Source organism: Berghia stephanieae, chromosome 7 (genome assembly GCF_034508935.2).
Source record: "Berghia stephanieae isolate SIO BIC M18660-M18661 chromosome 7, UCSD_Bste_1.3, whole genome shotgun sequence".
Classification (NCBI taxonomy): Eukaryota; Metazoa; Mollusca; class Gastropoda; order Nudibranchia; family Aeolidiidae; genus Berghia; species Berghia stephanieae.
The window spans coordinates 4,270,659-4,292,378 of record NC_088366.1 but is presented as its reverse complement, the minus strand read 5'-3'; the positions used below and the strand labels follow the sequence as shown (position 1 = coordinate 4,292,378).

Below are 21,720 nucleotides of genomic sequence, written 5' to 3'. Positions count from 1 at the left end.
AGAAAGGAAAATACAGGAGAAAAAAACATCCCATAAAATCAGTGGGATTTTTTAAAAATTAATTTAAAATTGAGCTTTTTTATATAGCGCAATATCCACTTAATGTGCTTAAAGCGCTTTACAAGGGGTCCCTGGTCAACAGCAACATTAACATGTAGGGCGGGACATGACGCCTATTAGGCGATTTTACAATTTTTCGGACAGAGACAACGCTATTAACGGTCAGGTACTCATTTTAAACCTGAGTACGGTGAGAGAATGTGAGTAAACAGCCTTTTCCAAGGACTCAGCTATGCGCCGAGCGCGAGGCTCGAACCCATGACCTTCCGATCCGAAAGCGAGTGTCTGGGATGGGTTTTTTTTCTTGTATTTTTCTTTCTTGCTTTGGTCTGGCACCTTTCATACACACTTGTTCAGTTCTTTAACTTACATCGGTGCCTGCTCCTTAATTTCATAACTTGATGTAAACAATAAATATGTTGCCATGAGCAACGCATGCAAAAGTTGAACTTTTTTTAAAAACGAATGGCGGAACAACAATTGTTTCCTTTGGACATCTCTGGGAACAGCCCAGACGTTGAAAACAGCGACACTTTCGGCAAAACTTTGCAGGTTTATTTATCGAGAAGATCTTTGTAAAAGGCTGTATAGACGTCTGTAGCGATGGGCAAAATATGTGGTCTAGTGGTATAACACTCGCTTTCGGATCGGAAGGTCCTGGGTTCGAGCCTCGCTCGGCGCATAGTTGAGTCCTTGGAAAAGGCTCTAAGTCACATTTCTCTCACAATACTCCGGTGAAAAATGAGTACCTGGCCGTCAACAGCGTTGCCTCAGTCGAAAAAAATGTAATATCGCCTAATAGGCGTCATGTCTCGTTCTACATGTTGCGTGTTGCGGTTAGTCATGGACCATTTGTAAAGCGCTTTTAGCACGTTTAGTGGATATTGCGCTATATAAAAGCTCTCAAGCCTTTTTTTTTTAAATAAACATAATTGTCTTCTGCCGATTTCGGTCACCATCGGTTTTCTATTCCTTTATTGAATTTACTCACTCTAAGAAAAAATGAGCTTTTATATAGCGCAATATCCACTAAACGTGTTCAAATCACTTTACAGTGGGTCCCTAGTCAACAGCAACGCTTAACGTAAAGGACGAGACATGACATGACGCCTGTTTGGCGATATTACAATTTTTCGGACAGAGACAACGCTGTTAACGATTAGGTACTCATTTTACACCAAAGTACTGTGAGAGAATTTGAGTAAAGAGATTTTCCCAAGGGCTCAACTATGCGCCGCCTAAAGAATTATTCAAATGATGGTGGCAAAAAACAATAACAAAGACCCGAGTGACATCAACTTCGTTCTCTCTATAGTTCATACAATTAGTAATCCTTGAATTTTAATAATGTAGACCACAAGTCTTATCCTATAGATAGAACGAAGTTGACGTCACTCAGGTCTTTGTTATTGCTTTTTGCCATCCGCGTTTATGAGAAATTCTCAATAAATTGCATTAACCAGACTATAAACGTTCAAGGTTACACATAGTTTTGTGTGTTGGTCCGTTATACTTCCGGATGGCAATTTTGTGAACTTCTTAGCCAAATGCATACTATCTATAGAGTCATCCAAGTTTATGAGTAATTTTTAGTAACTTGTATTAAACAGATTAAAAACGTTCAAGGCTATACATAGTGTAACTATGTGTAACTTTGAACGTTTATGTACCGTTTGATAGATTGTATTGAAAACTACTCATAAAAATGACTGGCTAAAACAATAACAAAGAGCTGAGTGACGTCAATTTTGTTCCTTCTCGATCGATCGATTAAAATAGCCTTGACCTTGGAAAAATCTCTCAAATTTGAGACTTCAGGTTTGTTACTTTTTGTCAAGTAGAGTGTCATTTTAATGGACAGATAATATAATTATTATATAATAAAAAGCAGCCATCAGGATTCAGGGCGATCTGTCACCTTTCACGCCAATTAAAAGAGGAGTTCCTCAAGGATGTATCCTCTCTCCATATCTATTTAACCTGTACACAGAGTTTATCTTCCATAAAACCGAGCACATTCCAGGTATTGTTATTGGAGGTAGGAGGATAAATAATCTGAGATATGCAGATGATACAGTATTGTTGGCATCGAACGAGACAAATCTACAGATCCTTGCAAATCAAGTAAACCAGAACAGTACAGCAAAGGGTCTAGAGATGAATGTTCAAAAGACGAAGGTAATGGTCATGTCAAAGAAGCCTGAAACAATCGCAAAAGTCCAAATTAATAATCAAAACATCGAACAAGTAGATTCTTTTAAATATCTTGGACAGACAATGACCAACAACGGAAAGAATGAGCTGGAAGTGAAAAACAGGATTGCTATAGCTAAGTCGAGGTTCAGCCAACTGAATAACATTTTAACTTCGCAACAAACGCAGATGAAAACGAGAATAAGAATACTCAAATGTTATGTCCACTCAGAACTTCTTTACGATTCAGAAACATGGACATTGAACAAACAAATAGAGAAAAGAATTGAGGCCTTTGAAATGTGGACTTTCCGTCGCCTTGGAAAAATCAGTTGGAAAGAAAAGAAAGCAAATCAAGAAGTCTGTGACATCCTTGATATCAGACCGACCCTAATGAAAGTAATAAAAACAAGAAAACTAAGGTATTTTGGACATCTAAGACGCCATCAAACTGTCAACAAGGACATTCTTGAGGGTAGAGTTGAGGGGAAAAGAGGAAGAGGCAGGCCAGCAAGAACTTGGATAGATGATGTGAGGACATGGACAGGATTGTCGGCAGCCGAATGCAGTCAGCAAGCCGTCAACAGGGAAGATTGGCGTGTCATTTCAAGTCGACCTCAACCCATGAGATGACATTGGAAGAAGAAGAAGAATATAATTTGAAGGACGCGTTTCCTGGCCAAAATTTTAAATACGTACCTTTTCATAATAAGTATCTACCCAATGAATTCCTGAACAATGAAACCACCCAGTATCGTGACCATCCTGACCAATGAAACCACCCAGTATCCTGACAATCCTGACCAATTAAAACCACCCAGTATCCTGACCATCCTTACTAAATGAAGCAATCCAGAATCCTGACAAATGAAACCACCCAGTATCCTGACCAATGAAACCATCCAGCATCCTGACCAATGAAATCACCCAGTATCATGACCATCCTGACCATGAAACCACCCAGCATCTTGACCAATGAACCCACCCAGTATCCTTACCAAAGAAAACACACAGTATACCGACCAATGAAACCACCCAGTATCCTGACAAATGAAACCACCCAGTATCCTGACCATACTGACCAATGAAACCACCCAGTATCCTGACCAATGAAACCACCCAGTATCCTGACAAATAAAACTACCCAGTATACCGACCAATGAAACCACCCAGTATCCTGACCAATGAAACCACCCAGTATCCTGACCATACTGACCAATGAAACCACCCAGTATCCTCACAAATGAAACTACCCAGTATCCTGACAAATGAAACTACCCAGCATCTTGACCAATGAAACCACCCAGTATCCTGACCAATGAAACCACCCAGTATCCTGACCAATGAAACTACCCAGTATCCTGACAAATGAAACTACCCAGTATCCTGACAAATGAAACTACCCAGTATCCTGACAAATGAAACCACCCAGTATCCTGACAAATGAAACTACCCAGTATCCTGACCAATGAAATCATCAAGTATCCTGACCAATAAAACCACCCAGTAACCAACGTCGGAACATTGTGATATTTGAACCGTAGAAAAAGAGTCTGTCAAGAAGAGATACGCTTTGAAAAATGAAATAAAACACATCTTTGCGTTAATAATGCCTGTATTATATACCGTACCCCCCCCCCCCCACCGCCTTCTAGCTTCTAGCATCCATCAACATTTCAACAATTAGTATTATTTTTAAAAACTTCCTTTATTCACCCTAAGGGGAAGTTTTTCTTTAGAGTCTATTCCAATAGAAGACTGGAATAACCCAGACATCATCCGCAGTGCAGCGCTGTAAAGTAAGCTAAGACTAGGAGACTTGCTCAAGGCCACACAGTGCGGTGGGTAGTCGAACTCGGTATCTTTCGGGTACAAAGCGAAGACCATACCGCTGAGCCACGCTGTCCCACCCAAGAAACTACACATACTCATCGTCCGATCATACCTTGACTTTTGAACTCTGCACACAATAAAGTTCTTATTTTTCAGGCTTTGACACATTCTTAAAACGATCTAAATAATATTTTTATATAAATGTGCGGCTATGGGGTCTTGTGGTATGACACTCGCTTTCGGATCGGAAGGTCCTGGGTTCGAGCCTCGCTCGGCGCATAGATGAGTCCTTGGAAAATGGTCTTTACTCATATTCTCTCACCAAACTGAGGTGTAAAATGAGTACCTGACCGTTAACAGCGTTGTCTGTGTCGGAAAAAATTGTAATATCGCCTGACAGGCGTCATGTTTTGTTCTACATGTTACGCATTGCTGTTGGCCATGTCCCCTTGTAAAGCGCTTTGAGCACGTTTAGTGGATATTGCGATATATAAAAGCTCAATTAAAAAAAAAAAATAAATAAATAAAACATTCTAGAACCCTTACACTTCCCTGTGATATAATAATAATAATAATAATAATAATAATAATAATAATAATAATAATAATAATAATAATAATAATAATAATAATAATAATATAATAATAATAATAATAATAAATAATAATAATGTATATAATATATCACTGTTTACACAACACTAAAACATCCAACCGTTTGGTAAACGACGATGCTACCTACTTAGTAACGTCCGCACACCTGTGGAATTTTGAACCCCTCGGAAATCTGTAAATCCGTCGAGACACGGAAATCTTAGATACGAAACTAATTCCACTTTCTATCTGCATCATCTTTCACTCCCTAACGACAGGCAGTATTTCAAATCAAATTATGTTGATGAATACAGCCTTTTTGTTACGGGTAGGATGCGAGATGAAGAATGTTTCCCTAAAACCGTCTGATGACCTATGACATTGATGACGCAAATCTCTGAAATTGGAATTTATTGACATAAGAGCTGCAGGCGTTGATTCCCCCTATATAAACGAATTCTTGCGGTGTCCGAGAAGAACACTGAAAACTTTTTTTCTTTCTTTTATTTCATTTCTGGGATTTACTGCAGTGCAGCAAGTCGCCATGAAGTTGCTGCTATCTGTGGTAGTGGCGATAGCGTGCTGCTGGCATGCCTACAGCGCCGCCACGACCCCTGCCACAAGTAAGTTTTAAACTCATTATCATTGTCACTTTATATGAGTGTGTTTTTTACTTGTTTTGTTTTTTGTTGTTTTTTTTTTTTGTTTTGTTTTTTTTTGTTTTGTTTTGTTTTTTTTGTTTTTTGTGGGTTTTTTTTTATTTGTTTTTTTTTTTTGTGTATTTTGTTTTGCTTTTTGTTTTTTGTTGTTTTATTTTGGGGGCGGGGGGAGGGGGTTGGGGATTGTTACACTGTTGCAAACTAAAAAGAATATATTCTATTATAATATCTCTTTGGAAATTGGGAAAAAACGATTTTACCATAGGGTAATAACAAGAAAATTACAAGGCTTCTCTATTATCCTTTGTTTGTTTCTTTGTTTTTTAAACAACAAAACGTAGCAATACACGATCTTTTTTTTTTACAGGAGTAAATTAAATGATTAAATAACAAAAATACAACAAAACATCCGATGTTACTAAAAATAGATGTTGACACGGAATGACATCCTGACGACAATGATTATACTTAATGTCAAATCGTTCAATTCAAAAACCAATCATTGTAGCAGGTACTATATTTTAATGAAATATAAATGAGCTTAATTGAGCTTTTATGTACGACACATGACGCCTATTATGCGATAATACATTTTATTTCCGACAGAGACAACGCTGTTCTTGGCCAGGTACTCATTTTACACCTGAGTACGGTGAGAGAATGTGAATAAAGAGCCTTTTCTAAGGACTCAACTATGCGCCGAGCGAGGCTCGAACCCAGGACCTTCCGACCCAAAAGCGAGTGTCATACCACAAGACCACATAGCTGCACTACGCAGTTCAAGACCCAGAAAACATTGACAGCAAATTAAATGTTGATTCGATTCCAATTTATTGAATCCGAAAAGTCCAGAGTGTACGATTTGTTGACGAGAAGGAGTTCATTTTAATCTTCAAATTTAGGTCAAAGTTTTCTGGTAAGATTGAAAATAAAAGCGTTTGTCGGAATGAGGCAGAAAATTTTAAAAATGAAACATGATACCTAGTTGCTACAGGAAATAGCCTAGTTGTTACAAGAAATAACTTAGTTGCTTCAGGAAATAGCCTAGTTGTTACAAGAAATAACTTAGTTGCTACAGGAAATATCCTAGTTGTTACAAAAAATAACCTAGTAGCTACAGGAAATATCCTAGTTCCTACATGAAAATGGTCTAATTGCTACAGGAAAAAGCCTAGTTGCTATACTAAATAGCCAATTCCTTAGATGAACTAGCCCACTTGCTAATAAATAACCTAGTTGCTACAGAAAGTATCATAATTATTACATTAAATAACCTAGTTACTACAGGACACAGTCTAGTTGCTACAGGAAATATACTAATTGTTCCAAGAAATAGCCTAGTTTCTACAGGAAATAGACTAATTATTCCACGAAATAGCCTAGTTTCTACAGGAAATAGCCTTGTTGCTACAAGGGGTAGTCTAGTTAGTACAGGAAATAGCCTCGTTGCCACAACGAATAGCCTAGTTGCTACAAGGACTAGTCTGTACAGTTTATAAGATAACATTGATAAATATTTCCATATCATAAAATACACATTAAACCAGGTTCCAACTCTATAGGGAATGAGGTTATCGGCAGAGTAGCGTCCCTTGATTGGACGTCACCCATAGTCTGTGGCGTCAACGGCGGAAAAGTTATTAGAGAGAGAACGTCATGTTGATTGTGCGCATGCGTCTCTCGTCCTCGCGGAAGCTACTACTACTACTACTACTACTACTACTACTACTACTACTACTACTACTACTACTACTACTACTACTACTACTACTACTACTACTACTACTACTATTACAACTATTATTATTATTACTACTACTACCACTACTACTACTACTACTACTACTACTACTACTACTACTACTACTACTACTACTACTACTACTACTACTACTACTACTACTACTACTACTACTACCACCACCACCACTACTACTACAACTACTACTACCACTACTACTACCACTGCTACTACTACTACCACCACCACTACTACTACTACTACTACTACTACTACTACTACTACTACTACTACTACTACTACTACTACTACTACTACTACCACTACTACTACTACTATTATTATTATTATTATTATTATTATTATTATTATTATTATTATTATTATTATTATTATTATTATTATAATTATTATTATTATCATCATTATTATTAGCATTATTATCATTATTATTATTATTATTATTATTATATTATTATTATTATTATTATTATTATTATTATTATTATTATTATTATTATTATTATTATTATTATTATCATTATTATCATTATTATTATTATTATTATTATTATTATTATTATTATTATTATTATTATTATTACTATTATTATTATTATTATTATGACGACGACGACGATGATGATGGTGATAATAATGATGATGATAATGATGATGGTGATGGTGGTGTTGATGTTGATGATGATGATGATGATGATGATGATGACGATGATGATGATGATGATGATGATGATGATGATGATGATGATGATGATGATGATGATGATGATGATGATGCTGATAAAATAATAATATTATTATCATTATTATTATTATTATTATTATTATTATTATTATTATTATTATTATTATTATTATTATTATTATTACTATTATTATTATTATGATTATTATTATTATTATTATTAGTAGTAGTAGTAGTAGTAGTAGTAGTAGTAGTAGTAGTAGTAGTAGTATCAGTAGTAGTAGATAAAGAAGAAGAGGTAGTAGTAGTAGTAGTAGTAGTAGTAGTAGTAGTAGTAGTAGTAGTAGTAGTAGTAGTAGTAGTAGTAGTAATAGTAGTAGTAGTAGTAGTAGTAGTAGTAGTAGTAGTAGTAGTAGTAGTAGTAGTAGTAGTAGTAGTAGTAGTAGTAGTAGTAGTAGTAGTAGTAGTAGTAGTAGTAGTAGTAGTAGTAGTAGTAGTAGTAGTAGTAGTAGTAGTAGATTAAATCCTGGGATAGATTTCGGTCCTTCTGCGTTAATCAGTTATTTATAAAGTTGGAATTTCTACTAGAGTCGAGAACACTAGTAAGGAACACATTTTAATCGAATTCACCCCTAAAATGAACGCCGTGACCGATATTTCCACAGAACTACTGATATAGAGAACTTTAGATCTAAAGTATCCATTATTATAGGGAATGAGATTAGCGGAAGAGTAGCGTCCCTTGATTGGACGTCACCCATAGTGACCTTAAAAGGCTAGAGACGCATGCGCACAACCAACATGACGTTCTCTCTCTAATAACGTTACGCATGTGACGTCACAGACTATGGGTGACGTCCAATCAAGGGACGCTACTCTTCCGCTAATCTCATTCCCTATTATATGTCTGGCTTTGCACTTCATATCTATGCTAAACTGTAATTCATTCTTTGAAATATTAGACGGGATCTCAATCATTTCCTTTGCCTTGAACAGTCGTGTCATTGTGTTATTAGTTTTCATTTTCATCATGTTCGGTTTTGGTCACATTTTGCGGTGTTTTTGTTGTTTTGTTGGGGGTTTTTTATTGAGGTAACATCCAGTTTTTGGGTTATTTTTCTGCTTATCGTTTTTGTGTTCCTTCTGTTTCAGTTCTTGTTTGTTTTTTGTTTTTGTTTTGTATTGTTATTGTTTTGTTATCTGTTGTTGGGGGTGTTTGTTTTTTGTTGTTTTTTTTTTGTGGGGGTTTTTTTTTGTGTGTGTTTTTTTTTTGGGGGGGGGGGGGTGGTATTATTGGGGTTTTTGGGGGTTTTTTTACTGGTCTGTTTGCCTGTCTTTATTTGTCTTATTTGTTTTGTTTGGTGTTATTTTTTGGTTGTTTTATCTATTGTATGTATTTTTTTTGGGTTGTTTTGTTTTGTTTTTGTTTTGTTTTGTTTTGTTTTTTTTGTTGGTTTTTTTTTGGGGGGGGGGGGGGTTGGGTGGGGGCAAGTTCGTAACATCTTTAATGGAAAGCAATGATACCTGATCAATCATTGAATTTTTTTTTTTGCATTCATTTTCCTCCCCCAGATTGTGGACAAAATCCCGCCGACATCGAGTTTCTCCTCGATTCTTCTGGAAGTGTCCAAGCCGCCAACTTCCAAACCCAGCTGGCTTTCGTGAAAAAATTCGCCAACTCCTTCCAGATTGGCCCTAACGCTGTCCAGATTGGCGTTGCCACTTTCAGCACCCAGCCCCATAACGAATTCTGGATGAACCAGCACCAGGACAAAGCTAGCTTAGTCAAAGCAATTGACGGCATCAATTATCCAGGAGGGTGAGTAGGAAGGCATTGTGCGACTATGTGGTCTAGTGGAATGGCACTCGCCTTCAGATCGGAAAGCCCAGGGTTTGAGTCCCCCTCGAGGCGGCGCAATGTTGAGTCCTTGTATAAGGCTCTTTATTCAACTTCTATCACCATACTCAGATCTAAAATGAGTACCTGGTCGTTAACAGCATTGTCTGTCCGAAAAAAATATGTGTTGCTGTTGGCTTGGGATCCTTGTAAAGCCCTTTGAGCATGATTCGTGGATACTGCGTAATATAAATGTTCAAGTTTTTTAAAATTAAAAAATGTGGCTCTTGGCCTCGAATCGGTACTTTTTCGATGAATAATCATCTTTCATATCAATTGGATTTTGACTTCGGATTGAATACTTGAACTTTTGTATAGCGCAATATCCACTAAACGTGCTCAAGGCACTTTACAAGGGTTCCCAAGCCAACAGCAAGACGTAATATGTAAGACGAGACATGACGCATGTTGGGCGATATTACAATTTTTTTCGGACAGCGGCAACGCTGTTAACGACCAGGTACCCATCAGTGTGATAATGTGAGTAAAGAGCCTGTTTTCGAGGACTCAACTATGCGCCGCTTCAGACTCGAACCCAGGACCTTCCGATCTTAAGCCGAGCGTCATACGACTCGACTACTCGATAGCGGTACAACCTAATACCGTTTTGCGGTACCTTCTGATTACAGATAAACAGAACGTGGCTTCTTTCAGTTAAAAGACATTCGAAGGGTTGGCAGTAGTAGTAGGTAATAAGATTTTAACAACGCCACTACCAAATTATCTCATTCGTCTGTTTTGTTTCATTCATCTTGTTTTGTTGATAAAAGGGAAATCAGAAACGTCCATTTTATCAGTTTTCGTCTATTAAATTGAAGCTTCTAGTCAATTTCACCTTGTTATTTATTCCTTCGAGCTTCGAGCAGCAACATTTACATTGCCCAGTATTCTTCGATAAGGAATAGAAGAGGTCAAAGGTCACCCATCTCCTAAAAATGAATTACATGGAGAAAATTTAAAGAATTTTTAAGGTTTTAAAACAAAATCCACTCTATTCAACGAAGTCGTTTAATTAAACATTTTATTTTATAAATCAAACATAAGACCGTAACTTCAACGTCAGATTCAATGTTATGCTATTCGTTCAGCTAAAATAAACCCACAACATCCGCCAACCAGATATAACATACTTAAACGCAAAGCAATGTGTAACTATAACTATAATGTAAATCAAATTAATAGGTTCTAAAGACTAACCTGATATGTGTTGCGATGGTCGTCTGTCTCGCGCGACGGTTAGGGAAGAAGTGCCAGTCCTGTGCGAAGTGGCGGGAAAGGGGAGATCATCCAGTTCCGGGTCGGTCTTCGTATTTAATTTTATTCGCGAGGTAACTAATTTACTTTACAGTAATGTAGAACGTTTATAGTCAGATTGATATAATTTAGTGAGAATTGATCATAAAAATGGCTGGCTCAAAACAATAACATATAGCTGAGTGGCTTCAATTTCGTGCGGCTGTGTGGTCTGGTTGTATGACATTCGCTTTCGGATCGGCGCATAGTTGAGTCCTTGGAAAATGGCTCTTTACTCACGTTCTCTCACCGTACTCAGGAGTAAAATGAGTACCTGGCCGTTAAAAGCGTTGTCTTTGATCGAAAAAAAATTGTAATATCGCCTAACAGGCGTCTGGTCACGTCCTACATGTTAAGTGTTGCTGTTGGCCAGAGACCCCTTGTAAAGCGCTTTGAGCACGTTTAGTGGATATCTCTCTATAATATATAAGCTCAAGTTTTTTATTGTTTTTTTTAGGGGGGGGAGCTGTTGTTGTTTTATTTTCTATATTATCGTTTTGAGAGCACATAAAATAAAGACCTGTATCCTCTCTTCCAATCCAGCAACACCCACACCGAGTTGGGCCTGAAGTTTGTCCGAAACAACGCCTTCACCAAAACCCACGGGGACAGGGACAGAGTCGCCAACATCCTCATCGTGGTCACGGATGGACAGTCTACAGAACCGGCCAAGACCAGGGTAAGCCATTAGCGAGTTAACATCTACGTTCCCAAAACCGAAACGATCGATCATCGACGAGGAAGAAAACCAGAATCTGTCCTCAGATATCGCCACATGACACACAATAATAATCAATTCCCGATTTATTTATGATTAAATTGAAATATACAGTGTATTCAAGGGGGATCACTTGCCTAAATAATCCTTTACATCTTATAATATGATTGGATATTTTTTTAATTGAGCTTTTATATAGCGCAATATACACTAAACGTGTTCAAAGCGCTTTACAGGGGTCTCTGGCCAACAGCAACATTTAACATGTAGGACGAAACATAACGCCTGGTAGGCGATATTACAATTTTTTATCGGACAAAGACAACGCTGTAGAAGGCCAGGTACTCATTTTACACCTGAGTACGGTGAGAGAATGTGAGTAAAGAGCCTTTTCCAAGGACTCAACTATGCACTGAGCGAGGCTCGAACCCAGGATCCGAAAGCGAGTGTCATACCACTAGACCACATAGCCTCACAATATGATATGACATGATATGATATGATATGATATGATATGATATGATATAATATGATATGATATGATATGATATGATATGATATGATATGATATGATATGATATGATATGATATGATATGATATGATATGATATGATATGATATGATATGATATGATAAGGCCGCACAGCACGTCATGGATTCAAAGTCGGTGTCTTCTGGGTACGACGCAAAGACAATACCGACACCGCAATGCAAAGCTGTCACATTCAGTTCGAAAATACTAAGGAACGGACTTGACTTACTTGACATAATCACATATTCGCTCCTTGGGGAACACAGAGCATCTGCATAGAGCGCCCGCCATATGCTTTTTGTCTTTGACCATCTTCTTAGCAGCCTCTTCATTTCGTCAGATAGTGAGCGTCCCTATGTCTGTTTGGGACGCCCCAACACTCGTGCGATAGTACAATATGAAAAGGATTGAATGTGACAGTGCCAGACAAAACAAAAATAAATAAGCAAGAAACAAACAGTTATTAGCTCTCTTCGACTGAGGATCGAACATCTGACTTCAAGATTACAGATCAGACGACAGCCATTATCACTTTTATCTTCATCATAATTACCAAATTGTTACAGAAACACAGACGGACAAATCAAGTCTTTAGCTTGGGCGACCGAAGAGTTTCTGCAATGACAGAATTTATGAAGGACAGCAGACAACGTCGAAAGGGCAGAAGATCAAAGGGAAAGGCCACGGGAAAATGGAGAATAATTAAAGAAACTGATATACAGAGAAGTGATAAGACATGGAACGAGATTTAAAAAATAAAAAGTTAGCTCGGAGTATAGAAGGATGGAAACTGTTTGTCTGTGGCGTATACCCTGATCCTGGGTGAAAAAGGCAATGATGATGATGATGATGATGATGATGATGATGATGATGATGATGATGATGATGCATAATTACCAATTTAATCTTTTAATTCTCCCAATCCAGCAAGAAGTAGCTGAGATCCACAAGGAAAACATCAACATCTTTGCCATTGGAGTGGGTAACGGTGTGGACAGATCCGAACTCGAGCTCATTGCGTCCTCACCACAGAACGTATTCACTGTGTCCAACTTCCAGGCCCTGGATAACATCCAAGCCAATTTGAAAAAGACTGCTTGTGCAGGTAAATCATTGCCCTTACTTCTGGACTTATTCTTCTTGGTCAGTAATGTGTTAAATAGGACTGAAATGGTCCTCCTCCTCCTCCTCCTCCTCCTCCTCTTCCTCCTCCTCCTCCTCCTCCTCATCCTCCTCCTCCTCCTCCTCCTCTTCCTTCTCCTCCTCCTCCTCCTCCTCCTGACGAAGGTCAAGGACCGAAATTTTGTTTGGCATGTTAGGTCCCCTTTTAAATCAGTCACATTCACTCACTTTACTTTTCTCTCTAATCTAATTGACTTACTTAGGCAACTCTCGATTTATTTGGACAATGTTTTTTTTTTTTAATTTTATTTAAATCACACACACACACACACACACACACACACACACACATATATATATATATATATATATATATATATATATAACACAGTTGCATTTTGCCCTTCCCCTCCCCCCTCCCGCACACACACACACAAACACACACACACACACACACACACACACACACAATAGTAACACATCTTCGTTCTTCCTTATTTAACAAAGCAAACCTTTGAAATAAAGTTTTACATGATATGTAAATCTTCTGCTTTAACACCTGACACAATATAACACATTATTACACATTACATCCATCCGTTAGCACATTATAACCCATTATTACACATTATATTATATACCCGTGCTAAGCTAAGCCAATCATTCTCTTCGTCCTCTTGACAATTTCTTTTGGATTAACTCTAATTTGCCAGTTGACGGCAACTGGAGCCCTTGGGGGTTCTACAGTCCCTGCAGCAAGTCATGTGGCACGGGCACTCAGTTCAGGGAGAGAACATGTACCGATCCAAAGCCCGCCAACGGTGGAAAGAACTGCGTTGGTAAGTGGTATTGCTGTTGTTAAAAATGAGCTTTTAACTCACTCATCAATCCTAGAGATTTTTGCTCCTTTTCATAATTGGAATAACTCGTGTTAAAACTGAGCAAGTACATAGATTGTTTTAGTCTTAGTCAACTATCACTAACATGTAAAATTTAAAAACATGAGCTTTGATACTACGCCTATAATTTGTCTCAGAAAAATGTAATAAATAGGCATGGGATAAAAGAAACCCGGGTAAACTACGGATATAGTTGGTGTTAGGGTTGAGTGAGTTCAGATGAGCTTTCTTATAGCGCAATATCCACTAAACATGCTCATAGCGCTTTACAATGGATTCATGGCCAACAGCAACATGTAACATGTATAACGGGACATGACGCCTGTGAGGCGATATTGCAATTTTTTCCCGACAGAGAGAATGCTGTTAACGACCAGGTACCCATTTTACACCTGAGTACGGTGAAATAATATATGAGTAAAGAGCCTTTTTCAAGGACTCAACTATGCGCCGAGCGAGGCTCGAACCTAGGACCTTCCGATCCTTAAGCGAGTGCCATACCACAAGTACAAGACAACATAGCCGCAGAACACTTGTTTATTTCCTTGTGAATAAATAACGTTTATCTATCTATCCATTTATTTATCTACATATTTTTAATTCAATTGTTTTATCTTTAAACCAAAATTAGCATTTGCCTACATGTCGTCATCATCCATTTTTTGTTCTTGTAAACTTGACATTCTTACACGTGACCAATAATAGCGACAGGTAGAGTGAAACTCCTTTTCTCATTTCACCAGAAAATTTTAATTCATTTTTCATCCATTTAGGATTATCCGTAACATGTCAAAACATTCTCAAACGGGAGGAGAGTGGTGATGGTGGTGATGATGATGATGAGGAGGAGGAGGAGGAGGGAAGGAGGAGGGGAGAAAGAAGAAGAAGAAGAAGAAGAAGAAAAAGAAGAAGAAGAAGAAGAAGAAGAAGAAGAAGAAGAAGAAGAAGAAGAAGAAGAAGAAGAAGAAGAAGAAGAAAAAGAACTAGGAGGAGGAGAAGGAAGAGGAGGAGGATAAGGAGCAGGAGGAGGGGAGGGAATGAAGGGAGAGGAGAATAAGGAACACACACACATGTTTTCAATCATTTTTATTCCATTCTCTCTCCAACCAGGAAACGCCAAACAGACCAGAGATTGTAACAAGACTCCCTGCACCACCCTGCCCCCACCCACAACCAAACCATCAGCCACCCCCAAGATCCAAACAACACCCGCTGCCGGTATGAAATAGCTATCTCCCATTTTTTTTAAAATTAAAAACAAAAAATACTTGACCACCTGTATAGATAGAACGAAGTTGACGTCATTTGGGTCTTTGTTGTTTTGTTTTGTTTTTGTTTTTGTTTTTTTGTTGGGTTTTTTTTTTTTTTTTTGCTTTTTTTTTTGCCATCCGCGTTTATGAGTAATTCTCACTAAACTGTATTAACCAGACTATAAACGTTCAAAGTTACACATAGTTTTGTGAGTTGATCGGTTATAATTCCGGGTGACAATGTTATGAGCTTCTTAGCCAATCGCATACTAGAAGAATATCCATTAAACGTGCTCAAATTGCTTTACAGAGAGTTCCTAGTCAACAGCAACAGTTAACATAATATAGAAAGAGACATGGTGCCTGGAAGGCGATATTACATTTTTGTGACAGAGAAAACACCGTCAATGGCCCAGTGCTTGTTTTTGAAAACAGCCCTCTGTCGAGTGAAGGCTGGTGAACGCGTCTTTCAGCATTCTGGTCCAAGGTTGTGGAATTTGCTACCACTTGAGATACGTTCTTCGTCGTCACTAGATGAATTCAAACGTCGATTGAAGACATTCTTATTCCGACAGGCTTTCTTTTGATAATTTTGTAGAATCAGCGTTGTTCGTGTACTGTGTTAGGGTTTAATCTTTGTCATGCGCCCAGAGCCCTCCAGATGAAGGGATGTTTGAGGCACTATAAACTATATACCATTATTATTATTATTATTATTATTATTATTATTATTATTATTATTATTATTATTATTATTATTATTATTATTATTATTATTATTATTATTATTATCATTATTTTTATTATTATTACACGTCAGAATACTGTGGCAGTGTGCTATATGAGTAGACAGCCTTTTTCACTGATACATCTTCGCACCGCCCAAAGTTGGTCTGAAGAAAAATACGATACAACTCGAACACAAAGCAATTTTTATCTAAATAACAAGAAATGAAGAGAGAAGAAAAGTGCCAGAAGACAACAGAGAATAAAAACTTCATGGCGACGATGGGGACTCGAACCCGCGACCTTACTGGTACTTACTTAGCCGCAGACTTATACTAAACTCACTAACTAAACTAACTCATTGTGGATAAATCAGAAACTTGATTCGATTAGTTGTACATAACCCCTCGATGATCAACGCTTCATTATATACTATTTCATTTCCCTTTTGTTTCCAAAATGTGGCCCCTCGTCTCAAAACGGTATTAAGTCGAGATGATTAAGATGCTGAAAATGAAATTTGTAGCCAGAAATATCGTACTTAGGTTGAGTTTATATGCTTTATAGAGGAGAAGGAATATCATATTTTACTGTGCTAAATACCAACGTTTCATATGTTTGGACCAGTTTAACTATAATTTGACTTTTTAAGCATCTGGCCCATCCCGACATAATACCGTTTTGAGAAGAAGGGTCACAAATGTTCTTTTCAGGATGCGGCGTCCAGCCTGCTGACATTCTTTTCATCTTGGACGCCTCTGGTTCCGTGACGGCACCAAACTTCCAGAAGACGTTGGGTTTCGTGGAGAACATGGTCAGCGGTTTGGTGGTTGGACCAAAGGACACGCAGATTGGAATGATCACCTTCGACACCAAACCCTACCTGCAGTTCCATTTCAACAAATTCGCGGACAAACAAGTGAGGCTTTTTTAATGACCCATGCGATGACCCGTAATCAGAGGCAGCGACTATGTAGATAGCAATGATTACTTTTTTTATGACCCATGCGATGACCCGTAATCAGAGGCAGCGACTATGTAGATAGCAATGATTACTATCTATAGCCCCCTATCTTAGAGTGTACAGGGTTATTAAGTCATATAAAATCAAGTCATTTTCTGTTTCATTTTAAAACATAAGTTTATTTATTTATTTATCTATTTATTTACTGATTTATTTATATAATTCTGTTTTTTTTTTTTGTTTTGTTTTGTTTTTTGTTTTTTTAATTTAAGGGGTTTTTTTTGTTTTTTTTTTTGGGGGGGTGGGGGGTTCTTTTTTATTAAGGTCAATATCCCTATACCTGTTTATTGTCGTATTTTAAAGACGGAGATAAATCTAAATTGGCAAAGCAACGACAAACATTGGGTGTCTACCATTCCTGAGGTTTAAAAATTTAAAAAAAATAAAAAAAGGTGAGGCTATGTGCTCTTGTAATTATGACACTCGATTAGGGAATAATTAACAAAATTAAGGAGCAGGCACCAGTGTAAGATAAAGATCCGAGCAAGTGTGTATGAAAGGTACCTGTAAGTTAACTCACTGAATCCTAGAGATTTTTACTACTTTTCAAAATTGGAAAAAAAAAATTGTATTAAAAATGGGCATGTACATATAGATATCTAGTTTTATTCAACTTTCATTAACATGTAAAAACTAAAAAAATTTGCTTTGATAATACTCTTATAATTTGTCTCAGAGAAATGTAGTAAATAGGCATGGGGTAAAAGTAATCCCGGATATAGTCGGTGTTAGGGTTGAGAGAGTTAAAGAGCAAAATGCTTGACTTTCTATCCATTATAAACGAGACAGTGAGTGTTTATTACCTGGAAATTCAGCTTTGATTCATTCATTGGTGATTCCAATGTGCCCATTAGATTTTTAAAAAGAACCAGCTCAATGTCTAGCTAGATGTCACGGGGTCGTGGATAGCTCATACGGTAGAGTCACGATCTCCCCGGCCACGCGGAGTTGTCGTACAAGTAAGGTCGCGGGTTCGAGCGGAGTTGTTATTCTCTGTTTTCTTCTGGCACTTTCCTACTCACTTCATTTCTTGTTATTATCAACATAAGTGCCTGCTCCATTCACTTTTCTGAATTGAAAAAAAAATTAACTCAAATAAAGGGATCTTGCTTTCAGCTGAAGATGAATTGTGAGCCTAAAAAATTATTTGCTCATTTTTAAGCTAATACCTTCATTGTTATTGTTGTGCTTGTGTTTTTTTTTTCGTTCCTTTTCTTTCTTTCCTTTTTTCTTCTTTTCTTATCATGTCTCGTCCTACATGTAAAAATCACTTTTGGCTTGGGCTCCCTTGTGGAGTGCTTTGAGCTCGATTTGGCAGATATTATTTTAAGTAGTCATTCAGAGCCATCCGCCCCATGGAGCTGGAGTTTATCCCGATTTCTATAGCGTGAAACGGACAATAGTATATGCTTGCTATCCTCTGGATAGGACGTTAGTCTATCACACAGTACTTTCCGCCGAATCTAACAGACTCATCTACCCATTCACTGCTGGGTGGAAATGGGGGGGGGGGGGGGGTCAGAAATAAATCTCGTCTGCAGCGGGGATCGATCTCGGTGCCTTTACGTGTGAAGCTAGCACTCTACCAACTAAGTTATCGGGACCCTTCCCCCCCCCCCCCCCCCCCCCATAGCAGATATTACGGAATATAAAAAAGCTCACTTTGTTTTTCCTTAACCAACTCTTTGTTTGTTGCTCCTCGTCTCCAGTCTGTGATCAACCGTGTCAAGACCACCACTTACACCAAGGGAGGAACCAACACGCACACGGCCCTGCAGTACGCCAAGGACACCAGCTTTACAACAGCCAATGGAATGAGGCCTAACGCCGCGCACATCGCCATCGTCATCACCGACGGCCAGAGTCAGAACGCCGGCCTGACCGCTGCCCAAGCCAAGGCTTTAAGAGATAAGTGAGGGTAATAAATCACTAGAAATAATGGATAAGGTGAGGGTAATAAATCACTATAAATAATAGATAAGGTGAGGGTAATAAATCACTAGAATTAATGGATAAGGTGAGGGTAATAAATCACTAGACATAATAGATAAGGTGAGGGTAATAAATCACGAGAAATAATCTATTCAACAAATTACTAATATAATTGTTTTAGTTGTTGGCTGAAGAGAGGATTGAGCCAGAAACGTTCCAGAAGCTATTAGACTCATATTAGTTTAATGGGTATTATTTACAGTCCACAGCTTCAAGTGGCTTGGTGATTACTCAGACTTACTTATTGACATCAAGTAAATTTCCTTGACCGATGGAGTTTTCTTAAACACCTCAAAGTCTTTTAAAACTCAGTCCTCTCAATTTCCTCCACACAGGGTATCACCGTCTTCTCTATCGGTGTTGGAAGCGGCGCCAAGCAAGACGAGCTCAAGGCCATCGCCACGGATCCAGATAGCACCCACGTCTTCGTCGTCAATAACTTTGACTCCCTCAAGCAGATTAAGGGCAGTCTGCAGCAGAGAGCTTGCGAGGTCAAACCAACTATGGCCGCCCCGAAACCAACACCCAAGACCTGCGGTGGTCAGGCTGACATTGTCTTCCTTCTCGACAAATCCGGCAGTGTTGGGCAGAGCAACTTTAACAAGATGCTGCAGTTTGTCAAGAACATTGCCAACGATTTCGATATCGGACCCAATGACGTACAAGTTGGAGTTAATACCTTCTCCACTGGATTTAACTCGGAGTTTGAACTCAAAACGCACCCTAGCAAAGCCAGCTTGAAGAACGCTGTTGATCAAATTTCATACACTGGCGGTGGTACCAACACCGGTGATGCTATTCGTCATATGAGAACTGAATCTTTCATGACAAACGCAGGGCATAGAGCTAACGTTCCTAAAATTGCTATTGTTGTCACAGACGGACAGTCTAACAACAAACAGTCGACCGTCGCCGAAGCTCAGAAGGCAAGAGATGCCGGAATCACGATGCTTGCTATCGGTGTCGGCAGTGGAGTAGATGACTCCGAGCTTAAAGAAATCGCCACTGACCCAGATAGCCAGAACGTTTACAAAGCATCGACTTTCGATGCTCTCTCGGGTCTTCAAGGATTTATTGCTGCCAAGGCTTGTGACGAAGCCAAACCGCAACCATCTCAAAACCCAGTGCCTAATCAAGCTAACTGCGGAGCCCAGGCAGATATTGTTTTCCTTCTAGATTCTTCAGGAAGCGTTGGAAAGAACAATTTCAACCTTTTGTTGAATTTCGTCAACTCAATTGTCAAAGACTTGGACATTGGACAGAACAAAATCCGTGTTGGTGTTGAAAAATTCAGCAGTCGGCCTTATAATGAATTCAACTTGAACAAATATGGTGACAAGAATGCTTTGATGAGCGCCATTAGCAATGTTAAATTCCAGAGCGGAGGAACAAACACTGGGGATGCATTGAAATACATGGATAACACCATGTTCAAGCAGAGAAATGGAGACAGACCAGGTGTGCCTAACATTGGTATCATCGTCACTGACGGTAAATCAAACAGAGCCGCCGAGACGAAGGCTGCTGCTAAAAACGCCAGAGACCACGGTATCAACCTGTTCAGTGTTGGAGTTGGAAATGGCATTTCCATGCCTGAACTAAATGAGATGGCATCAGATCCAGACAGCTCTCACGTTTTGACTGTCACAGACTTCAACAAACTCGGAGCAATCAAAGGCCTCTTCAAGAATCAAGTATGTCAGAGAATTCCACCAACCCTCCCTCCTTACGTGCCCACCGCTGCACCAAAACCAACCCCAGGTCCCGACCCTTGTAAGGATGCCATTCCTAACTGTAACCAATACGGAGCTGACGTCTGTACAGCCTTCAAGACATGGTCTCAAAATAACTGTGCCCTCCATTGTGGATTCTGTACTACATCAGTACCCACAATTCCACCACCCTGCGTTGACAAACTTCCAGATTGTCCTAATTATGACATCACATCCTGCCAAGGCAGCTATAAACCATGGGCCATGGAGAACTGCAGGAAATATTGCGGATACTGTGCCGACAGCACTCTCACGGGAGATTACTTCAACAAATGTTTCTACAAGGGGAAACAATACAACCAGGGAGACAAATGGAATGACGGATGTGCATACGAATGCGAATGTACAGATGCAAGCAAGGGAACTTACCAATGCTACAACAAATGTCCAACCTACTACAACCTTCCGAGCAAGTGCACTTTGGTGCAGAAACAAGGCGAATGTTGTTTGCAACCAGTGTGCAACTTTGACGGTACCTACACCACCAAGACTGGCCAGAACGTCAGTGAACTGAACGGAAACAAAGTCTGTGTCTACAATGGCCGAAAGTACTACCAGAGTCAAGTCTGGAGTGTGGGCTGTGAGTTTGAATGCATCTGTGATGACGCAGGGGTCGGTCTTTACTCTTGTCAAAGCAGATGTGCCCATTACGGAAATCTCCCCAGCAACTGCAAGCTTGTCAAACCACCTGGTGAATGTTGCGAGAAAC

General features: G+C 38.8%; 1 protein-coding gene across 1 annotated transcript in view; it reads left to right on the top strand.

The window, feature by feature from the left end:
* Positions 1 to 5,144: 5,144 nt before the first annotated feature.
* LOC144976388 (uncharacterized) overlaps positions 5,145 to 21,720 on the top strand; it is a 22,447-nt gene continuing 5,871 nt past the window's right edge. The window contains exons 1-9 of the mRNA XM_078920653.1: positions 5,145 to 5,303; positions 9,359 to 9,605; positions 11,520 to 11,655; positions 13,154 to 13,331; positions 14,062 to 14,187; positions 15,358 to 15,465; positions 16,937 to 17,142; positions 18,957 to 19,156; positions 19,574 to 21,720. The exon at positions 19,574 to 21,720 is cut by the window's right edge and continues 747 nt beyond it. Of these exons, the coding sequence (XP_078776779.1) occupies positions 5,225 to 5,303; positions 9,359 to 9,605; positions 11,520 to 11,655; positions 13,154 to 13,331; positions 14,062 to 14,187; positions 15,358 to 15,465; positions 16,937 to 17,142; positions 18,957 to 19,156; positions 19,574 to 21,720 (3,427 nt within the window). The 5' untranslated portion in view covers positions 5,145 to 5,224. The remainder of the gene's footprint in view (positions 5,304 to 9,358; positions 9,606 to 11,519; positions 11,656 to 13,153; positions 13,332 to 14,061; positions 14,188 to 15,357; positions 15,466 to 16,936; positions 17,143 to 18,956; positions 19,157 to 19,573) is intronic.